At 43.6% G+C, this 17,563-nt stretch overlaps 1 protein-coding gene across 3 annotated transcripts in view; it reads right to left on the bottom strand.

Annotated features, from left to right (window-relative positions):
• The window catches only part of LOC132900939 (NADPH oxidase 4), a 73,730-nt gene extending 56,965 nt beyond the window's left edge, over window positions 1-16,765 (bottom strand). For 2 of the 3 annotated variants that reach the window (XM_060943331.1, XM_060943332.1), the window contains exons 1-4: window positions 16,556-16,765; window positions 3,365-3,460; window positions 1,430-1,540; window positions 1,215-1,299 (exon numbers count right to left, since the gene is read on the bottom strand). In XM_060943331.1, the coding sequence (XP_060799314.1) occupies window positions 1,215-1,299; window positions 1,430-1,540; window positions 3,365-3,460; window positions 16,556-16,612 (349 nt within the window). In that variant the 5' untranslated portion in view covers window positions 16,613-16,765. The remainder of the gene's footprint in view (window positions 1-1,214; window positions 1,300-1,429; window positions 1,541-3,364; window positions 3,461-16,555) is intronic. The other variant, XM_060943333.1, reaches the window with a different exon arrangement.
• Between the last annotated feature and the right edge of the window lie 798 nt (window positions 16,766-17,563).

Genomic DNA, 17,563 nt, shown 5'->3' with positions numbered 1-17,563 from the left:
GTTTTTACTGCCGACGGGAGAGCCCCTGAAGACGCAGTGGCTTAATTTTATTTACTTCAATAATACGCCGTCGAGTCTACCTAAGACGGTGTATGTTTGTCGGAAGCATTTTCCTGAGGAATGTTTCCACAACTTGGGACAGTACAGGGCAGGTTTTGCACATCAACTGTCACTGAAGCCTGGGTCCGTACCAAGCATCCCTGCCGCATCAGCAACAAACACCGAACAAGTAAGTGTATAACTGGTCGTTTTGCCGTGTTTTAAAATCGGTACGTTAGCCTAGCAATGGCTACATTAGCTGTGCAGCTAACCGCTTCCTGCAGTTAGCCAGGTAATCTGCGCTACAAAACTAAAGAGCATGCAGCATGCTCTGTTAAACTGAGTTTAGTCTGGAAATTGACTAACTTATGAGCTTATGTTTGACTATTGCTCCGCAATGCATGTCTTCTGTTGGATAAGCGATATGTTGCTGTAGTTGCTGCTTCTATCCTCTTTGGTTATGGAGTGCGTATTCAAGCCTAGGGTATTATACGTTCGTAAACTACCACTCCGAACACTCTCACTCTCTGTTCTCTGTGTCACGTTGAGTTTACGAAAGGAGTCTGAGGGAGAACGGGGTTTTGTCTTAGCAGCGTGGCTACAGGCGCTGATAGCAGCGAGTATGTGTGTGCGCAGCTTGGTCAAGCCCCTCCCCTCCCCCCATGGCCCGCCCCCACCCTCTACCCTTCCCCGCCTCCTGCTTCTCATTAGCAAAACGACGCACTGGGAAAAGCGCTGAAATGGGGCTTTCTCCCAGGAGGCTATATTTACGTGCCGAGGGTTCATTTCGAGAAAGCCTGCGGATATAACATCCGGAAACCTCCACGAGCCCGTTTAAAGCATCAACAAACCACCATGCCATGGGACCTTTAATGCTGAAGTGTAAATGTTTTGGCTTTTAGCTAAAGTTTGTTGTAGTTTATTATTTATAGCTAGCTGTGGTTACAGAGTTTAGCCAGTGCTTAGCTAGATGCTAGTAGCTTGATTAGCCGGAACCTGAAGAGAAGCAGCAGTTGCTAAGATGTTAACTTTGGTCATTAGCTGTTGCTAGCAAACTATAATACTTTATGGACAGTTTTAGTCAGTATTTTGTGTTTGGTTAGTCATAGCTAGTTGTTGTTGTTTTTTTTTCCCTGTATCGTTTCGTCATAGTTCGAAACGTAGCGACGGCTCACCTGAGAAGACAGAAATAGCGACGCCACACGCCACATGGAAGGTTTTACTTTTATCCAACAACCTGCGCACTTTTCTACTCTTCACCTGCAAGAGATGAAAAACAGTGATAATGAAATTTCCTGATAATAGCTCTGTTTTGGTCTTAGCAAGATGTTTACCTCAGATACGTGTCTATCTGACAGTAAATCTGTCTCTCGGTGTCTGTCTGTCTCACCTGTGTCTGTCCCTTCAGTACAGTGAGGATGGATCTGCACATTGGGAGCAGGACAAGGCTGCAGTTCAGGTTCAGGACAGAGGCTGATGCTCGGCTCACACACAGTCCTAGCTACACACACACACACAACATGTAAAGTTTTGTTCAGATGTTTACTAAAATGGTAACACATCCCTGAGGGATACACACCTCTCTCTCTCTCTCTCTCTCTCTCTCTGTGTGTGTGTGTGTGTGTGTGTGTGTGTACGGCACGGTGGTGTAGCGGTTAGCACTGTCACCTCACAGCAAGAAGGTTCTGGGTTCGAGCCCAGTGGCTGACGGGGGCCTTTCTATGTGGAGTTTGCATGTTCTGCCCGCGTCTGCGTGGGTTTCCTCCACAGTTCAAAGACATGCAGTTAGGATAACATGGGGCGGCCTTGGGCTGAAGTGCCCTTGAGCGAGACACCAACATCCCCAACTGCTCCCTAGGCACTGTTAGCATGGCCGCCCACTGCTCTGGTGTGTGTGTGTGTGTGTGTGTGTGTGTGTGTGTGTGTGTGTGTGTGTGTGTGTGTGTGTGCGCATTGCTCACATGTGAGTGTTCACTGCTTCAGATGGGTTAAATGCAGGGGTTAAATTTCACAAGTGTATGTGTGATGAATAAAGTTCCTCTTCAAGTGTGTACGTGGAGTCAAATTTCATAGACACACACAAAATGTATATTGTATTTCTTTAACCACAGAGAGAACAGACTGTGTGTGTGTGTGTGTGTGTGTGTGTGTGTGTGTGTGTGTGTGCCTGAGCAGCTCTACTACATGATGTGTGATATTTGTGCTCTCTTTGTAGAAGCAGACATGCTACCACACGCTCTCAAGGAAATACACACATACATTCCTTGACACAAGTCAAAGTCGACACAAATTTTTTTTTGTGTGTATATATATATATATATATATACACACACACACACACACACACACTACCGTTCAAAAGTTTGGGGTCACCCAGACAATTTAGTGTTTTCCATGAAAAGTCACACTTTTATTTACCACCATAAGTTGTAAAATGAATAGAAAATATAGTCAAGACATTTTTCTGGCCATTTTGAGCATTTAATCGACCCCACAAATGTGATGCTCCAGAAACTCAATCTGCTCAAAGGAAGGTCAGTTTTATAGCTTCTCTAAAGAGCTCAACTGTTTTCAGCTGTGCTAACATGATTGTACAAGGGTTTTCTAATCATCCATTAGCCTTCTGAGGCAATGAGCAAACACATTGTACCATTAGAACACTGGAGTGAGAGTTGCTGGAAATGGGCCTCTATACACCTATGGAGATATTGCACCAAAAACCACACATTTGCAGCTAGAATAGTCATTTACCACATTAGCAATGTATAGAGTGGATTTCTGATTAGTTTAAAGTCATCTTCATTGAAAAGAACAGTGCTTTTCTTTCAAAAATAAGGACATTTCAAAGTGACCCCAAACTTTTGAATGGTTTTATTTATATATATATATATATATATATATATATATATATATAGTGTGTGTGTGGGCGGCACGGTGGTGTAGTGGTTAGCGCTGTCGCCTCACAGCAAGAAGGTCCGGGTTCGAGCCCCGTGGCCGGCGAGGGCCTTTCTGTGCGGAGTTTGCATGTTCTCCCCGTGTCCGCGTGGGTTTCCTCCGGGTGCTCCGGTTTCCCCCACAGTCCAAAGACATGCAGGTTAGGTTAACTGGTGACTCTAAATTGAGCGTAGGTGTGAATGTGAGTGTGAATGGTTGTCTGTGTCTATGTGTCAGCCCTGTGATGACCTGGCGACTTGTCCAGGGTGTACCCCGCCTTTCGCCCGTAGTCAGCTGGGATAGGCTCCAGCTTGCCTGCGACCCTGTAGAACAGGATAAAGCGGCTAGAGATAATGAGATGAGATGTGTGTGTGTGTGTGTGCTTTCTCACCCCCAGCATGTTGTGTAAGTAGTAATACTCCTCTCCACTGCAGTAGAGCCAGAACGTCCTCCAGAAGAGCCACACACTCACACCTACCCATACCACCTGAACACACACAGACACACAGCATTATCACACACACACACACCGATACTACAGTGCTATAATCGGACACAGTTCTGTGTTCACTGTAAACAGTTCATTCCTGTAGCATTCAGACATAACTTTCACTTTCCGAGTTGTGATTTAACGCTGATGTTTATCAGTACGGCAGAAAGTTAGCGGTTGATGCTAAGTGGAATGAATTCCAGCGTATTTGGCGTCTGAGCGAGGGTTTTCTCTATGATTTTCCAGCACATCTGAGGGAACTGTTACTATTCCTGATGATTCTGTCTTGTTTCCATTCTCACTACCATTTAATTCGTGCTACCATTTAATGATGATTTTTGTGCTACGATGCTTTTGGGAAAGCCACCCTTGACTGGCGGAGCAGCTACGGCTGTAGCTCAAAATGATTTTTATTAATCCCCTGAATGTTCTAGAATGTTACCGTTACCATGGCAACGGCTCGTGCAATGGAACTTGTGGACACGCCACATGATCTAAAGCTAATAATTAAAAATGTGAAAAAATGACGATGATGATATGGTGACGTTTTTTGGAATGAGACGAACAGTATGGAAGGAGTCTCCCGTCTCAGCGCTTTGTAATCATCAGTATGCTTTCTGACTTTGAAGGAGTTTACGCGTTCTCGTTTTGTTTGTCTTATTAATGTAATAACGAAGGAACGAATTCGACTTTGACTCAGTGCTATAGGTGTTTAACTCTACACTAGGACACTGACATGGTGAGGGTTGAATTAGCATATAAAGTGTCTAGCAGTAACACCGCTGTATGGAATAATAATATTGAATTAACACCTACAGCATTCAAACACTGACATTATCGGATCAGTTAGCGTTCACATTAACAGAAATTGTGTACCAACTACAATTAAGCAACAATTCATCAAAATATCTCGTGTAAGAAACAGCTTGTTGCAAAATTTCAGCCCGACATTTTTTCCCTTTATTGGATGGAGGTGGCGTCTGATTACTTTTCAGAATGAAAAGTGGCGTTTTGAATTCTGTGAACAAAGGTTCGTCTGTTGTGAGGATGGAGCGTCAAGTTTTTGGTCTTGTGGTTAACATTAACAAGAGACACACGTTGAGGTCAGTCTAGAAAATCTGCCAGCTTTCTGTCTTCTGGCACATTTTTCTCAGTTAGCTGTCAAATTGGTTCAATCGTCATTTCCTGGAAAGAAACACAAAGAAATTGGACACGTTTTCTGACACCAAGTTTGCATGTGCTAGCTAGACAGCCATCAAATCAGCAAAATGTTTTCCGCAAGCTTCAAAGACAACAATCAGACACTCTTCACACCTGAATGCCAATAATTTACAGTGGTGCTTGAAAGTTTGTGAACCCTTTAGAATTTTCTATATTTCTGCATAAATATGGCCTAAAACATCATCAGATTTTCACACAAGTCCTAAAAGTAGATAAAGAGAACCCAGTTAAACAAATGAGACAAAAATATTATACTTGGTCATTTATTTATTGAGGAAAATGATCCAATATTACATATCTGTGAGTGGCAGAAGTATGTGAACCTCTAGGATTAACAGTTAATTTGAAGGTGAAATTAGAGTCAGGTGTTTTCAATCAATGGGACGACAATCAGGTGTGAGTGGGCACCCTGTTTTATTTAAAGAACAGGGATCTATCAAAGTCTGGTCTTCACAACACATGTCTGTGAAAGTGTATCATGGCACGAACAAAGGAGATTTCTGAGGAGCTCAGAAAAAGCGTTGTTGATGCTCATCAGGCTGGAAAAGGTTACAAAACCATCTCTGAAGAGTTTGGACTCCACCAATCCACAGTCAGACAGATTGTGTACAAATGGAGGAAATTCAAGACCATTGTTACCCTCCCCGGGAGCGGTCGACCAACAAAGATCACTCCAAGAGCAAGGCGTGTAATAGTCAGCGAGGTCACAAATGACCCCAGGGTAACTTCTAAGCAACTGAAGGCCCCTCTCACATTGGCTAATGTTAATGTTCATGAGTCCACCATCAGGAGAACACTGAACAACAATGGTGTGCATGGCAGAGTTGCAAGGAGAAAGCCACCACTCTCCAAAAAGAACATTGCTGGTTGTCTGCAGTTTGCTCAAGATCATGTGGACAAGCCAGAAGGCTATTGGAAAAATGTTTTGTGGACGGATGAGACCAAAATAGAACTTTTTGGTTTAAATGAGAAGCGTTGTGTTTGGAGAAAGGGAAACACTGCATTCCAGCATAAGAACCTTATCCCATCTGTGAAACATGGTGGTGGTAGTTTCTTAGTTTGGGCCTGTTTTGCTGCATCTGGGCCAGGACGGCTTGCCATCATTGATGGAACAATGAATTCTGAATTATACCAGCGAATTCTAAAGGAAAATATCAGGACATCTGTCCATGAACTGAATCTCAAGAGAAGGTGGGTCATGCAGCAAGACAACAACCCTAAACACACAAGTCGTTCTACCAAAGAATGGTTAAAGAAGAATAAAGTGAATGTTTTGGAATGGCCAAGTCAAAGTCCTGACCTTAATCCAATGGAAATGTTGTGGAAGGACCTGAAGCGAGCAGTTCATGTGAGGAAACCCACCAACATCCCAGAGTTGAAGCTGTTCTGTACGGAGGAACGGGCTAAAATTCCTCCAAGCCGGTGTGCAGGACTGATCAACAGTTACCGCAAACGTTTAGTTGCAGTTATTGCTGCACAAGGGGGTCACACCAGATACTGAAAGCAAAGGTTCACATACTTTTGCCACTCACAGATATGTAACATTGGATCATTTTCCTCAATAAATAAATGACCTAGCATAATATTTTTGTCTCATTTGTTTAACTGGGTTCTCTTTATCTACTTTTAGGACTTGTGTGAAAATCTGATGACGTTTTAGGTCATATTTATGCAGAAATATAGAAAATTCTAACAGGTTCACAAACATTCGAGCACCACTGTAGTTGGGAAAATGCAGTGTCCGAGGTGACCTTGCAACTGTCTACAAACGGTAACAAGAGTGCTCTGAGAGCACAATATCCCCCGCCGGCAACAAGGCTATAACTCTGGTAAAATGTGACTGAATTAGAGCTGGAGACCGGTTCGGCTTGATCAGGTTCAAGTCCAGGTTCAGGTCCAGACATTCAGGTTCAGGTCCGGACCTGATCCTGTCTAGTTGATATCTTAGTAATCTTATGTTTTATTAAACCAATATTTATGGTTGAATTTTGCACTTATTTTCAATGCCTTATCTATTAGTGACTACCAAGCAGAGAGGCGACTCAAAACACTTTTACTTCATTAAACATAAGCATAAACCAAACCGAAGAGAGTACGTGTAACATGATTTTACAACACTGTCAAGTGGCTGTCAGCAATCAGTCCACCGCTAGCTGCAACTAGCTGCAACAGTACTACTGTATGTTTTTCTTCAAGAATATTAACATGTTCACATTGTCAGGGTCTAAGCAAGCTCTCTCAGCCTTCACAACGTCTCCTGCAGTGCTGAATATGCGTTCGCTAGCAACACTTGTTGCTTGTGCTGTCAGGTATTGTCGGGCAATGCCTGATAGCAGGGGGAGGTCATTGCTGTTGTTCCTCCAGAAGAGGACAGTGTCCTCAGATGACTTGATCTTTGGCATTTCTCGGTACTTGGTGAGCTCATTCTGCACTCTCACACGGACAAGTATAGGAGGCGTTACATGGGTGATCTCATGGGTGATCTTTTGTTGTTTTCATCAGGCGCTAAAATTTCTTTGTTCGAGGCCACATAAATGTGTCCCAAACTCGTAAAAATGGATTGAATAATACACATGCAAAAGAAAGAGAAAATGTTGGTTGTCCCATGTTTCATTTTTTTGAGCACTGATTCTTCATTTGGAGTGAAAATTTACGTGAGATTATGGGGATCCATGACGCCGATTCCACTCGAGCTCGGGACGTACCAACATCGGCCTCGTGGTAAACTTTGATGTTATTTTAATTCGTAGCACATTTTCATTGTTGACCTAAAACTGAACCGACAGTTACAGAAAGAGAAGAATATCAATTTATTTAGGGCTTATCTCAGACATCCCAACCTGCAGAAACTCATTTCCGGGACATGTCGTGACACCCCCCCCAGCTGATGGGAAAAAAGTCATGCCGCATGGGGGGGGGTTCGAGTTTCTGCAGGTTTGGATGTCTGTAAACCAGTGGCGGCTCCTGAATTTTTTTCAGGGGGGGCAATTTTCCCCCGTTATGTCTACACGGACCATAAATGTCCACAGGACTGAAGTAAATTGACCTAGGTAGCAAGTCAATTGGCCGAACTTGTTTTTGCCTGGTAAATTCAGATATCAATATAGACAATATCTCTTCTCTCCACTAGGTGGCAACACTGAACAAGTTAAAGGTGGCAAACTAAGGTAGCCTAGTAAACTAGACCCACTCGCCTAGCGGCCAAAAATATTTTTGCCTACGAGTGGCAAATATTCACATTTAGTCTGGCTTGCCAGGCTAAAACTAAGGAAGATTCATTGTGAAGCCTTCAAAGCAAAACATTTGGCATCACAATCAATTAATATTACATTACTCATTTATTTTCTCATATTATTCCAGTATTCTATAATAAGTAGACACAAATTCTTAATTATAAACATATTCTAATTTCTTCATTCTAAAGAATGCAATTAAAGTGGCAGGATATAAATCCAAAACAAGTGTTTATTTAAGTTTTGAAAAAGATGAAGAAAAGCATAACCATCAAACAAACATGTGCAGCTTAATTATGTGGGGGTTTTTTTAATATGGAATTGCACCATTTTAACAACAAATAATAATTCTAAATAAATTCTGCAGTTTTTTTCCCAAGAATTCCTCCAGAAAGCCATGCCTTAAAAGGAAATTTAAAGTATTACAAGCATGTCAATGAACACAAAAGGCTTTAGTTATTTAGCTATATACACACAAGGTTACACAAGGTTTTGTAGTCAGTGCAACTTGGCTTAACAAGTTGGAAAAAGGGTAAGGTGCTGCTGGCTCCAATGAACACATATACTGTACAATATATAAAAACTGAAAATATGCTTAATTTACACCAAGTCAGAACTTGAGGCTACTGAAATATTCCAAGCATGGCAATGTTAAACTGCCACTGGCAAAACAAAAACATGGCAATGTTAAACTGCCACTGGTAAAACAACTGCCATTGGTAAAACACACACAAAAAAACTTTTGCCTAGTAAATTCAAATATCAGATATCACTGTACCATCTGCTGTGCTACTTCCAGGGTGGAAGAGAACGCAAGGGTAGCAAAAAAGAGCATTGACTACATCACAGCCAGCTAGCCAAGTTTTCCGGTGGTACCAGTTCTTGTTAAAACCTCTTGAGTAGGTCTTCTCCCCCTTCGTAGACACTTGCTTGATGTTTAAATTCGGTCTAGGAGGTCCTAGCTGTTTGATTGACATTTTCTCCTCATTGGTACGACGACTAAAGGGAACTTCTTTCAGAGACGCTATCGTATTGTTGCACTCAACACTCGCCGCCATCTTCATAGAATGTTCACACATTTCCCGCACAACAGGCGTATGACGTAAGCACGCTGCTTGTGCGAGCACATAAAACCTAATAGAAAATCCATTGGGAGCATGATTTTCGAAAAAAACGTATGTACCATTAGTGTCAATGGGAGATTTTGGGGCAAATCTGAACCTGACAGAAATCGCACCAAAAGGGCGTGGCTACACCAGGCGCGACCTTAGCCTGACTGGACAATGACATTACTGTTGCCATGGTAGTAGGAGTAGATAAAAAAAAAATCTCCCTCCCTGTTTGGGAGTGCGTCGCCCAAATCGCCCCTATTAACGAGCCGCCAGTGCTGTAAACCAATCAGGATGCTCTTTGTCTAGCATGCGCTACATGAACAGTCTCTCGCGCGCTCCGTCATACGTGCGATGCAGACATTAATGTTTCGCATGCACGCTCTTGCTCGCTTGCTCTAGATTCCGGGAGATTTTATCCAATTTGTGGGCATCAGGGAGCCACGATCAATATGCGGGAGACTCCCAGAACTTCCGGGAGACTTGGGATGTCTGTTATCTAGTTTGATTCAGGGCTATTTTTTTTTACCTTCCACGACTAGAGAGTACTACTAAGATGTCTGAATAGAAATCATTATATTGTACTTTGTTCCGACTTTCAGGTCCAAAAAACCGGTTCACAACTTTCGGTTTTTTGGACTCGGTTCTTGAATACTTTACCGGTCCAAACCGGTCCAGCCGAACCAGTATCCAGCGATGGACTGAACTGAACGAAATTGCAATATGCGTATTACCGACATACAACAAAGAATCCTGCCAAGTTTGGTGAAATTCCTCCACAAATTGTAAGCGGAGCTGATTTCAGAAGAACGTACACCCTCGTGAAATTGTCAAAGTAGAAGTTATTTAATCAAGGGTCAAAACTCTGGTAAAATTTTCATAAACGAAATTAAATCGCAATATGCGTATTACCGTCATATAACAAGGCCTTTTGCCAAGCTTCGAGAAATTCGTCCACAAATTGTGAGAGGAGTCGATGTCAGAAGGCAAGTACAAGGTTGTGAATCAAGGGCTGTAACTCTGGTAAAATGCGACCGAATTGAACGAAATTACAACATGCGTATTACCATCATATAACAGAGAATCCTGCCAAGTTTTGTGAAATTCCTCCACAAATTGCGAGAGGAGTCGATTTCAGAAGGAAAACATACTCTCATGAAACTGTCGAAGTATAAGTTAATCAAGGGCTGTAACTCTGGTCAAATGTAATCGAATTTAACAAAATTATAATATGTGTATTACCGACATATAACAAAGAATCCTGCCAAGTTTCGTGAAATCCTTCCAAAAATTGTGAGAGAAGTTGATTTCAAAAGGTTGATTTACCCTTCCTGGGACAGACGGATAGACGGAAATCGCCACGACACAATCCCTCTTCAGGCCTTTCAGCCAGCAGAGGATAAAAACCACCATCGTTTTCGACACGTCAAGTTTCTTCCTTGCTTACGGACTGACGTCAGATCAACACAGCCGCTCACAGCGTGAACTCTCCGTTCTCTACTTTTAAATTTTAGATATGCTAATATACAGACAGAGCGCTTGGTTAGATCTATAACAGTGACCACTGCTTTCAGAATGTTTGACTTATCACTAACGTTATCCGGTGAGCTTGTTGTGAATCTACTCGCTAAATGACATTAATACAACTGACAAGGCACTACGAGGACACGGCAAAAACAACCAGCGGATAAACTGTATCGTTTCAGTTCAAGCGTAACTAGACTACTTAAAGCCAGCAAGCTAATTTAGGTAGTTCTTAGCTAGTTTTTTTATAGCTAACAGGAAAATTTATTAATAACCAGACAGTCTCATATGGAATTATAGAAGTTTTTTTTTAAAGTAGCTATTTCATCTTTTGAGTCAGTTGATTTGCGTGTTCATGTTCTGTTATTTCTCTCGTCCATTTTAGATACTTAAAGGAGAACTGAAGGCAAATTTTTTTATCATCAGAATTCTATTTCTTATTTTATTAAATATCGGAATGCATTTTTGATCGCTATTTTGTCGCTGCTATAGCAAGTTGTGAGTGTTTGAAATATGCTCTGTAATATATCAGTCCATATGTCAAAGCGATGGCCGTAAACGAGATTCGTTGAGACCTGTGCGAGACATCGTAGGACGGAAGTAAAACGTACAGCGGAAATCAAAGTGACCAACGTTGTCAAAAGACGCGCGTGCTCTCTTTCGAATGCTGACGTAATCAAGCCGGAAGTTTTGTTTGTTTTGATAGCAATGGTTAGTGACCATCGTTGTACACTACTTTTCATGATGCATTGTGGGATACTTTGAGTGCACTATATAGGGTGTAAATAATCCTCACTAAGGTTTCGGACAGCACGACAAAATGGTGTCCCCACTATATAGTGCACTATATAGTGAGTAGGGAGTGATTTCGGACACAGGGGTTGTCAAAAGACGCGCACGCCCTCTTTCGAATGCTGACGTAAATTAAGCCAGAAATTTTGTTTTTGACAGCAATCAGGAAAGTTTGAAAAAAGTAGGCAGTAATCGTCATTTAAACTCGTTTTTGTGCGATATTTCATTTGGAAAACGGTTTTCGAAATGGCGGCGCTGACACCTGGCTGACACTTCACGTTTCGAAGTATCGCACAAGTCTTGTGAAGATCGCGTGGATAAGCGACGCCTGCCGTGGACCATCTCATCTCATCTCATCTCATTATCTCTAGCCGCTTTATCCTTCTACAGGGTCGCAGGCAAGCTGGAGCCTATCCCAGCTGACTACGGGCGAAAGGCGGGGTACACCCTGGACAAGTCGCCAGGTCATCACAGGGCTGACACATAGACACAGACAACCATTCACACTCACATTCACACCTACGCTCAATTTAGAGTCACCAGTTAACCTAACCTGCATGTCTTTGGACTGTGGGGGAAACCGGAGCACCCGGAGGAAACCCACGCGGACACGGGGAGAACATGCAAACTCCGCACAGAAAGGCCCTCGCCGGCCCCGGGGCTCGAACCCAGACCTTCTTGCTGTGAGGCGACAGCGCTAACCACTACACCACCGTGCCACCCACTGCCGTGGACCAAACGAACTAAATTCAACATGGCTAAAAACCGAAAAGGCCGATAAGTGTAATATAATATGCCAATACGGGTCACGATATAAGGTTACTAAAACCGAAAACATAATTGAATAACACGTTAATTAAGAAACAAATCAAGTTTAAAAATGACTTCAGTTCTCCTTTAATGCAACGTAGAGTTTTTTTGTGTAATTGTGTTGTGGAGTTTATTACATGGAACATTCATATTTACAAAGTTTGTGATTACCTTTGTCACAAATTGTTTAAGTTGATTATAGTTGTGGGGCGGCACGGTGGTGTAGTGGTTAGCGCTGTCGCCTCACAGCAAGAAGGTCCGGGTTCGAGCCCTGGGGCCGGCGAGGGCCTTTCTGTGTGGAGTTTGCATGTTCTCCCCGTGTCCGCGTGGGTTTCCTCCGGGTGCTCCGGTTTCCCCCACAGTCCAAAGACATGCAGGTTAGGTTAACTGGTGACTCTAAATTGAGCGTAGGTGTGAATGTGAGTGTGAATGGTTGTCTGTGTCTATGTGTCAGCCCTGTGATGACCTGGCGACTTGTCCAGGGTGTACCCCGCCTTTCGCCCGTAGTCAGCTGGGATAGGCTCCAGCTTGCCTGCGACCCTGTAGAAGGATAAAGCGGCTAGAGATAATGAGATGAGATGAGATGAGATTATAGTTGCGTAAAAAAATAATGTTCCAAACTTTACTAAGTTTTCAATAAAGAAAAAAAAACTTTTTTTCTGTCACATTTTGGTCCAAAATGGGACATTTGGTTCTAAACATTACATTTTCTTAGGTTTCTTCGTGCAATAGGGCTCTTGTTGTTGTTGAGTTTTCAGAATATATTTTATCTTCATCAGAGTCTTGATTTGGCGACATCTCTTCAACTTTTATTTACTTCCACCAACTGCGTTGGAGGAGGTTACATTTTCGCCTCCGTTTGAGTGTTTGTTCTCAACGCAACTTAAAAAGCACTGAACGGATTTTGAGGGCGGCACGGTGGTGTAGTGGTTAGCGCTGTCGCCTCACAGCAAGAAGGTCCGGGTTCGAGCCCCATGGCCGGCGAGAGCCTTTCTGTGTGGAGTTTGCATGTTCTCCCCGTGTCCGCGTGGGTTTCCTCCGGGTGCTCCGGTTTCCCCCACAGTCCAAAGACATGCAGGTTAGGTTAACTGGTGACTCTAAATTGAGCGTAGGTGTGAATGTGAGTGTGAATGGTTGTCTGTGTCTATGTGTCAGCCCTGTGATGACCTGGCGACTTGTCCAGGGTGTACCCCGCCTTTCACCCGTAGTCAGCTGGGATAGGCTCCAGCTTGCCTGCGACCCTGTAGGACAGGATAAAGCAGCTAGAGATAATGAGATGAGATCCAGATATGTGTCTGGATCCAGGGCTTTTGTTTGTTTGTTCCCGACATAACTCAAAAACTAGTGAACAGATGTGGATCAAGTTTGGTGGACAGCTTTAATATCATCTTCTGTTCAAGTGATGCTGATGATATATGGCTTGTTGGAGGTATGAACTCTACCAAGTGACCTTCCAGCTCTTATCAGTGCTCATGAGATAAACTAGTGGTTATTATTCATCATCACTGGTGCCTCAGTCTCGGGAGACCATACCGGTGCGGGTAGCGCCCTTGGAGTGTCGTCTGTCTCTGGGTTTCTGGCATCGTCTGCTGTGACTGAGTTGCAGTTGGTGCAGACGTACTGGGATGTCTGCGTTGCTGGGGTTGCTGCCGCACTCTTCTGTCTCATTCGTTTCTCTGCAGCTTGCAGTTATTATTATTATTTTTATTATTATTAAAACAGTAAATGGCAGTAGAAAGTTGAGTAAACTCCATGTTATTTTAATTAGCACGGCCGGCCCAAGGCATAAGCGAATTAAGCGCCCGCTTAGGGCCCCACACACCACCAGGGGGCCCCCAAGAGCAGTTGGAATGCCCACCTGCGAAAATATTTTTAATTAAAAAAACGTAATATCAATGACATGATATAGCAGAAACAAAAGACACAAAAATAAGCCACAAAATAACGTTTTTTGTATCATTTTCATAGTTGGTACATTAGGTTAACTAATCCTTGCTGCTGGTTGCTGCCACTGCGCTCCTGCACAACCAGGCGCACGTGACGTGACAGGAGTTATTCACTTCGGAAGATAGGTGGACTAGATGGCTAAGCCATGTCTCAAAAAAGAAATTATCCATCTGGGGCAGACAAGAGGAAGAAAAAAAGCAGCAGGAAAAAGGTAAATTTGAATGTCCAATGTTACAATTTTTGTGTCATTAAAGGAACAGTCCACCGTACTTCCATAATGAAATATGCTCTTATCTGAATTGAGACGAGCTGCTCCGTACCTCTCCGAGCTTTGCGCGACCTCCCAGTCAGTCAGACGCAGTCTGACGCGCTGTCACTCCTGTTAGCAATGTAGCTAGGCTCAGTATGGCCAATGGTATTTTTTGGGGCTGTAGTTAGATGCGACCAAACTCTTCCGCGTTTTTCCTGTTTACATAGGTTTATATGACCAGTGATATGAAACAAGTTCAGTTACACAAATTGAAATGTAGTGATTTTCTATGCTATGGAAAGGCCGCACTATAATGACAGGCGTACTAACACCTTCTGCGCGCTTCAACAGCGCATTGATATCTGAGCTCCGTATCAATGCGCTGCCGAAGCGCGCAGAAGGTGTTAGTACGCCTGTCATTATAGTGCGGACTTTCCATAGCATAGAAAATCACTACATTTCAATTTGTGTAACTGAACTTGTTTCATATCACTGGTCATATAAACCTATGTAAACAGGAAAAACGCGGAAGAGTTTGGTCGCATCTAACTACAGCCCCAAAAAATACCATTGGCCATACTGAGCCTAGCTACATTGCTAACAGGAGTGACAGCGCGTCTGACTGCGTCTGACTGACTGGGAGGTCGCGCAAAGCTCGGAGAGGTACGGAGCAGCTCGTCTCAATTCAGATAAGAGCATATTTCATTATGGAAGTACGGTGGACTGTTCCTTTAAGGTTGTCTATGTTCTGGCTAGGTTGGCTGGATTAGCTAACAGAATGTCTGTCATAGTAGCTAGCGTTATGCTACCCAACACAACAAAATGTAGCCTCGGATATCATCTTTAGTTCTAAGCTGAGAGCCGTCGCTTTACTTACAAACTCCAAAGACTCAGTGGGCTTGCACTTATAAGTATCAATAGCAAAATTGGTCGGGCGATCTCCTATAATGACGTCATTGATGACTTTGCCTCCCGAAAAGCCAGGAAACATAGATTTTGAAGGGAAATGATCAAGCACTGATGATGACAGGAAAAAGGACAAGTGTTGTCTTTCCGAACAGTGAGTTATTTTAGGCGAGTTTTCATATTTTCTCCTATAAATAGTTTTAAGTGTAACATAATAGGTTGTTGTTGTGTTATTGTTGATGTTATTATGCTGCAAATTTCTCTGTTCATTTTGTGAATTTATTTAAGATTTCTTTTAAGATGTAAGGTTTATTCCAGATTTTAAGATTTATTTATTTGTTTGTTATTTAATAACGGGTACAAGTACAAGTACTAAGTACTGTTTGTAAGAACTGTGTATGTTAGGTTTTGTTTTGCACATTAGTGCAAAATAAACTGGTTAACTTGTTTACATATACAGTGTCTTGTCTACTGATTTGTTGTCATCTCATCTCATTATCTCTAGCCGCTTTATCCTTCTACAGGGTCGCAGGCAAGCTGGAGCCTATCCCAGCTGACTACGGGCGAAAGGCGGGGTACACCCTGGACAAGTCGCCAGGTCATCACAGGGCTGACACACAGACACAGACAACCATTCACACTCACATTCACACCTACGCTCAATTTAGAGTCACCAGTTAACCTAACCTGCATGACTTTGGACTGTGGGGGAAACCGGAGCACCCGGAGGAAACCCACGCGGACACGGGGAGAACATGCAAACTCCGCACAGAAAGGCCCTCGCCGGCCCCGGGGCTCGAACCCGGACCTTCTTGCTGTGAGGCGACAGCACTAACCACTACACCACCGTGCTGCCCCGATTTGTTGTTTTACTTACAAATATGCCACACATCACTCTGAATATTTTATATTGCAATAGCCACAAGTTGCAGTATAATGTAAACCAACTAAAAACGCAGATTATGGTGGGTGGCTAGACTAACTGTGTAGCCTAAGAAATAATAAGGCAGCTAGCAGTGTAGTTTTGGTGGTGTGGGGGGCCCCCAAATCAAATTCTGCTTAGGGCCCCTTAAAGGCTTGGGCCGGCCCTGTTAATTAGATATGAAATTGAATTGAGAAGACTGATTTGTGTTTGACTGGGAGTGTTATTAAAGTGTAACAGTGGAGCTGAATGAATTTACACCCAGTTAAAGTCAGTGCAGTGCAGATGTTTGCAGATGTTTAATCAAATGTGACTCAGTGCTGTAGGTGTTAATTCTATTTCAGTTCAGCACAGAGGTGTGTGTGTGTGTGTGTGTACCAGCACGCAGTGTTTTCCTCCCTCGTTTGTCACCCAGCTCCTCACAGACAGACCCATGTCTACAGCGCGCGAGCTCCTCTCTTCACTCAGTCACGTCTGCTTCCGCCTTCAACACCGGACCGGATGCGCTCCGCCGCTCGCGCTCGCTTCCTCCCTCTGTCCCGCGCGCGCCGGCTGCTTGTGCTCGGGTTTGGACTCGGCGCGAGCCAGTTTCTCCCACTTAGAGGGGGCGGGGGAGGAGGCGGGGGCGGGGGCGGAGCACTGAGTGGCGGAAATGGGCTTGAACGCCGGGCGGCACGCGCTTAGTTCGAATTGTGTGAAAGTTCATCTCATCTCATCTCATCTCATTCTCTCTAGCCGCTTTATACATAAATTATTATTATTATTATTATCTCATCTCATCTCATCTCATTCTCTCTAGCCGCTTTATCCTGTTCTACAGGGTCGCAGGTAAGCTGGAGCCTATCCCAGCTGACTACGGGCGAAAGGCGGGGTACACCCTGGACAAGTCGCCAGGTCATCACAGGGCTGACACATAGACACAGACAACCATTCACACTCACATTCACACCTACAGTCAATTTAGAGTCACCAGTTAACCTAACCTGCATGTCTTTGGACTGTGGGGGAAACCGGAGCACCCGGAGGAAACCCACGCGGACACGGGGAGAACATGCAAACTCCGCACAGAAAGGCCCTCGCCGGCCCCGGGGCTCGAACCCGGACCTTCTTGCTGTGAGGCGACAGCGCTAACCACTACACCACCGTGCCGCCCCTATTATTATTATTATTATTATTATTTAGTTGTAGTATGTTGTTGTTGTTGTTTATTTATGACTCTAAACAGTGATATAAAGGCCATAGTGTCTAATCATAGCTATATCATGCAATCCACTAAGGGAGAGCGGGGACAGACGGGAGACCGGGGACAAGTTGTCGGCTTTTGTAGCTTGTTACCTCCGCCAAGGAGGTTATGTCTTCGGTAGCGTTGGTTTGTTTGTTTGTTTG

This window comes from Neoarius graeffei, chromosome 16, assembly GCF_027579695.1.
Source record: "Neoarius graeffei isolate fNeoGra1 chromosome 16, fNeoGra1.pri, whole genome shotgun sequence".
Lineage (NCBI taxonomy): Eukaryota > Metazoa > Chordata > Actinopteri > Siluriformes > Ariidae > Neoarius > Neoarius graeffei.
This window is presented reverse-complemented; position numbering and strand designations above follow the sequence as displayed.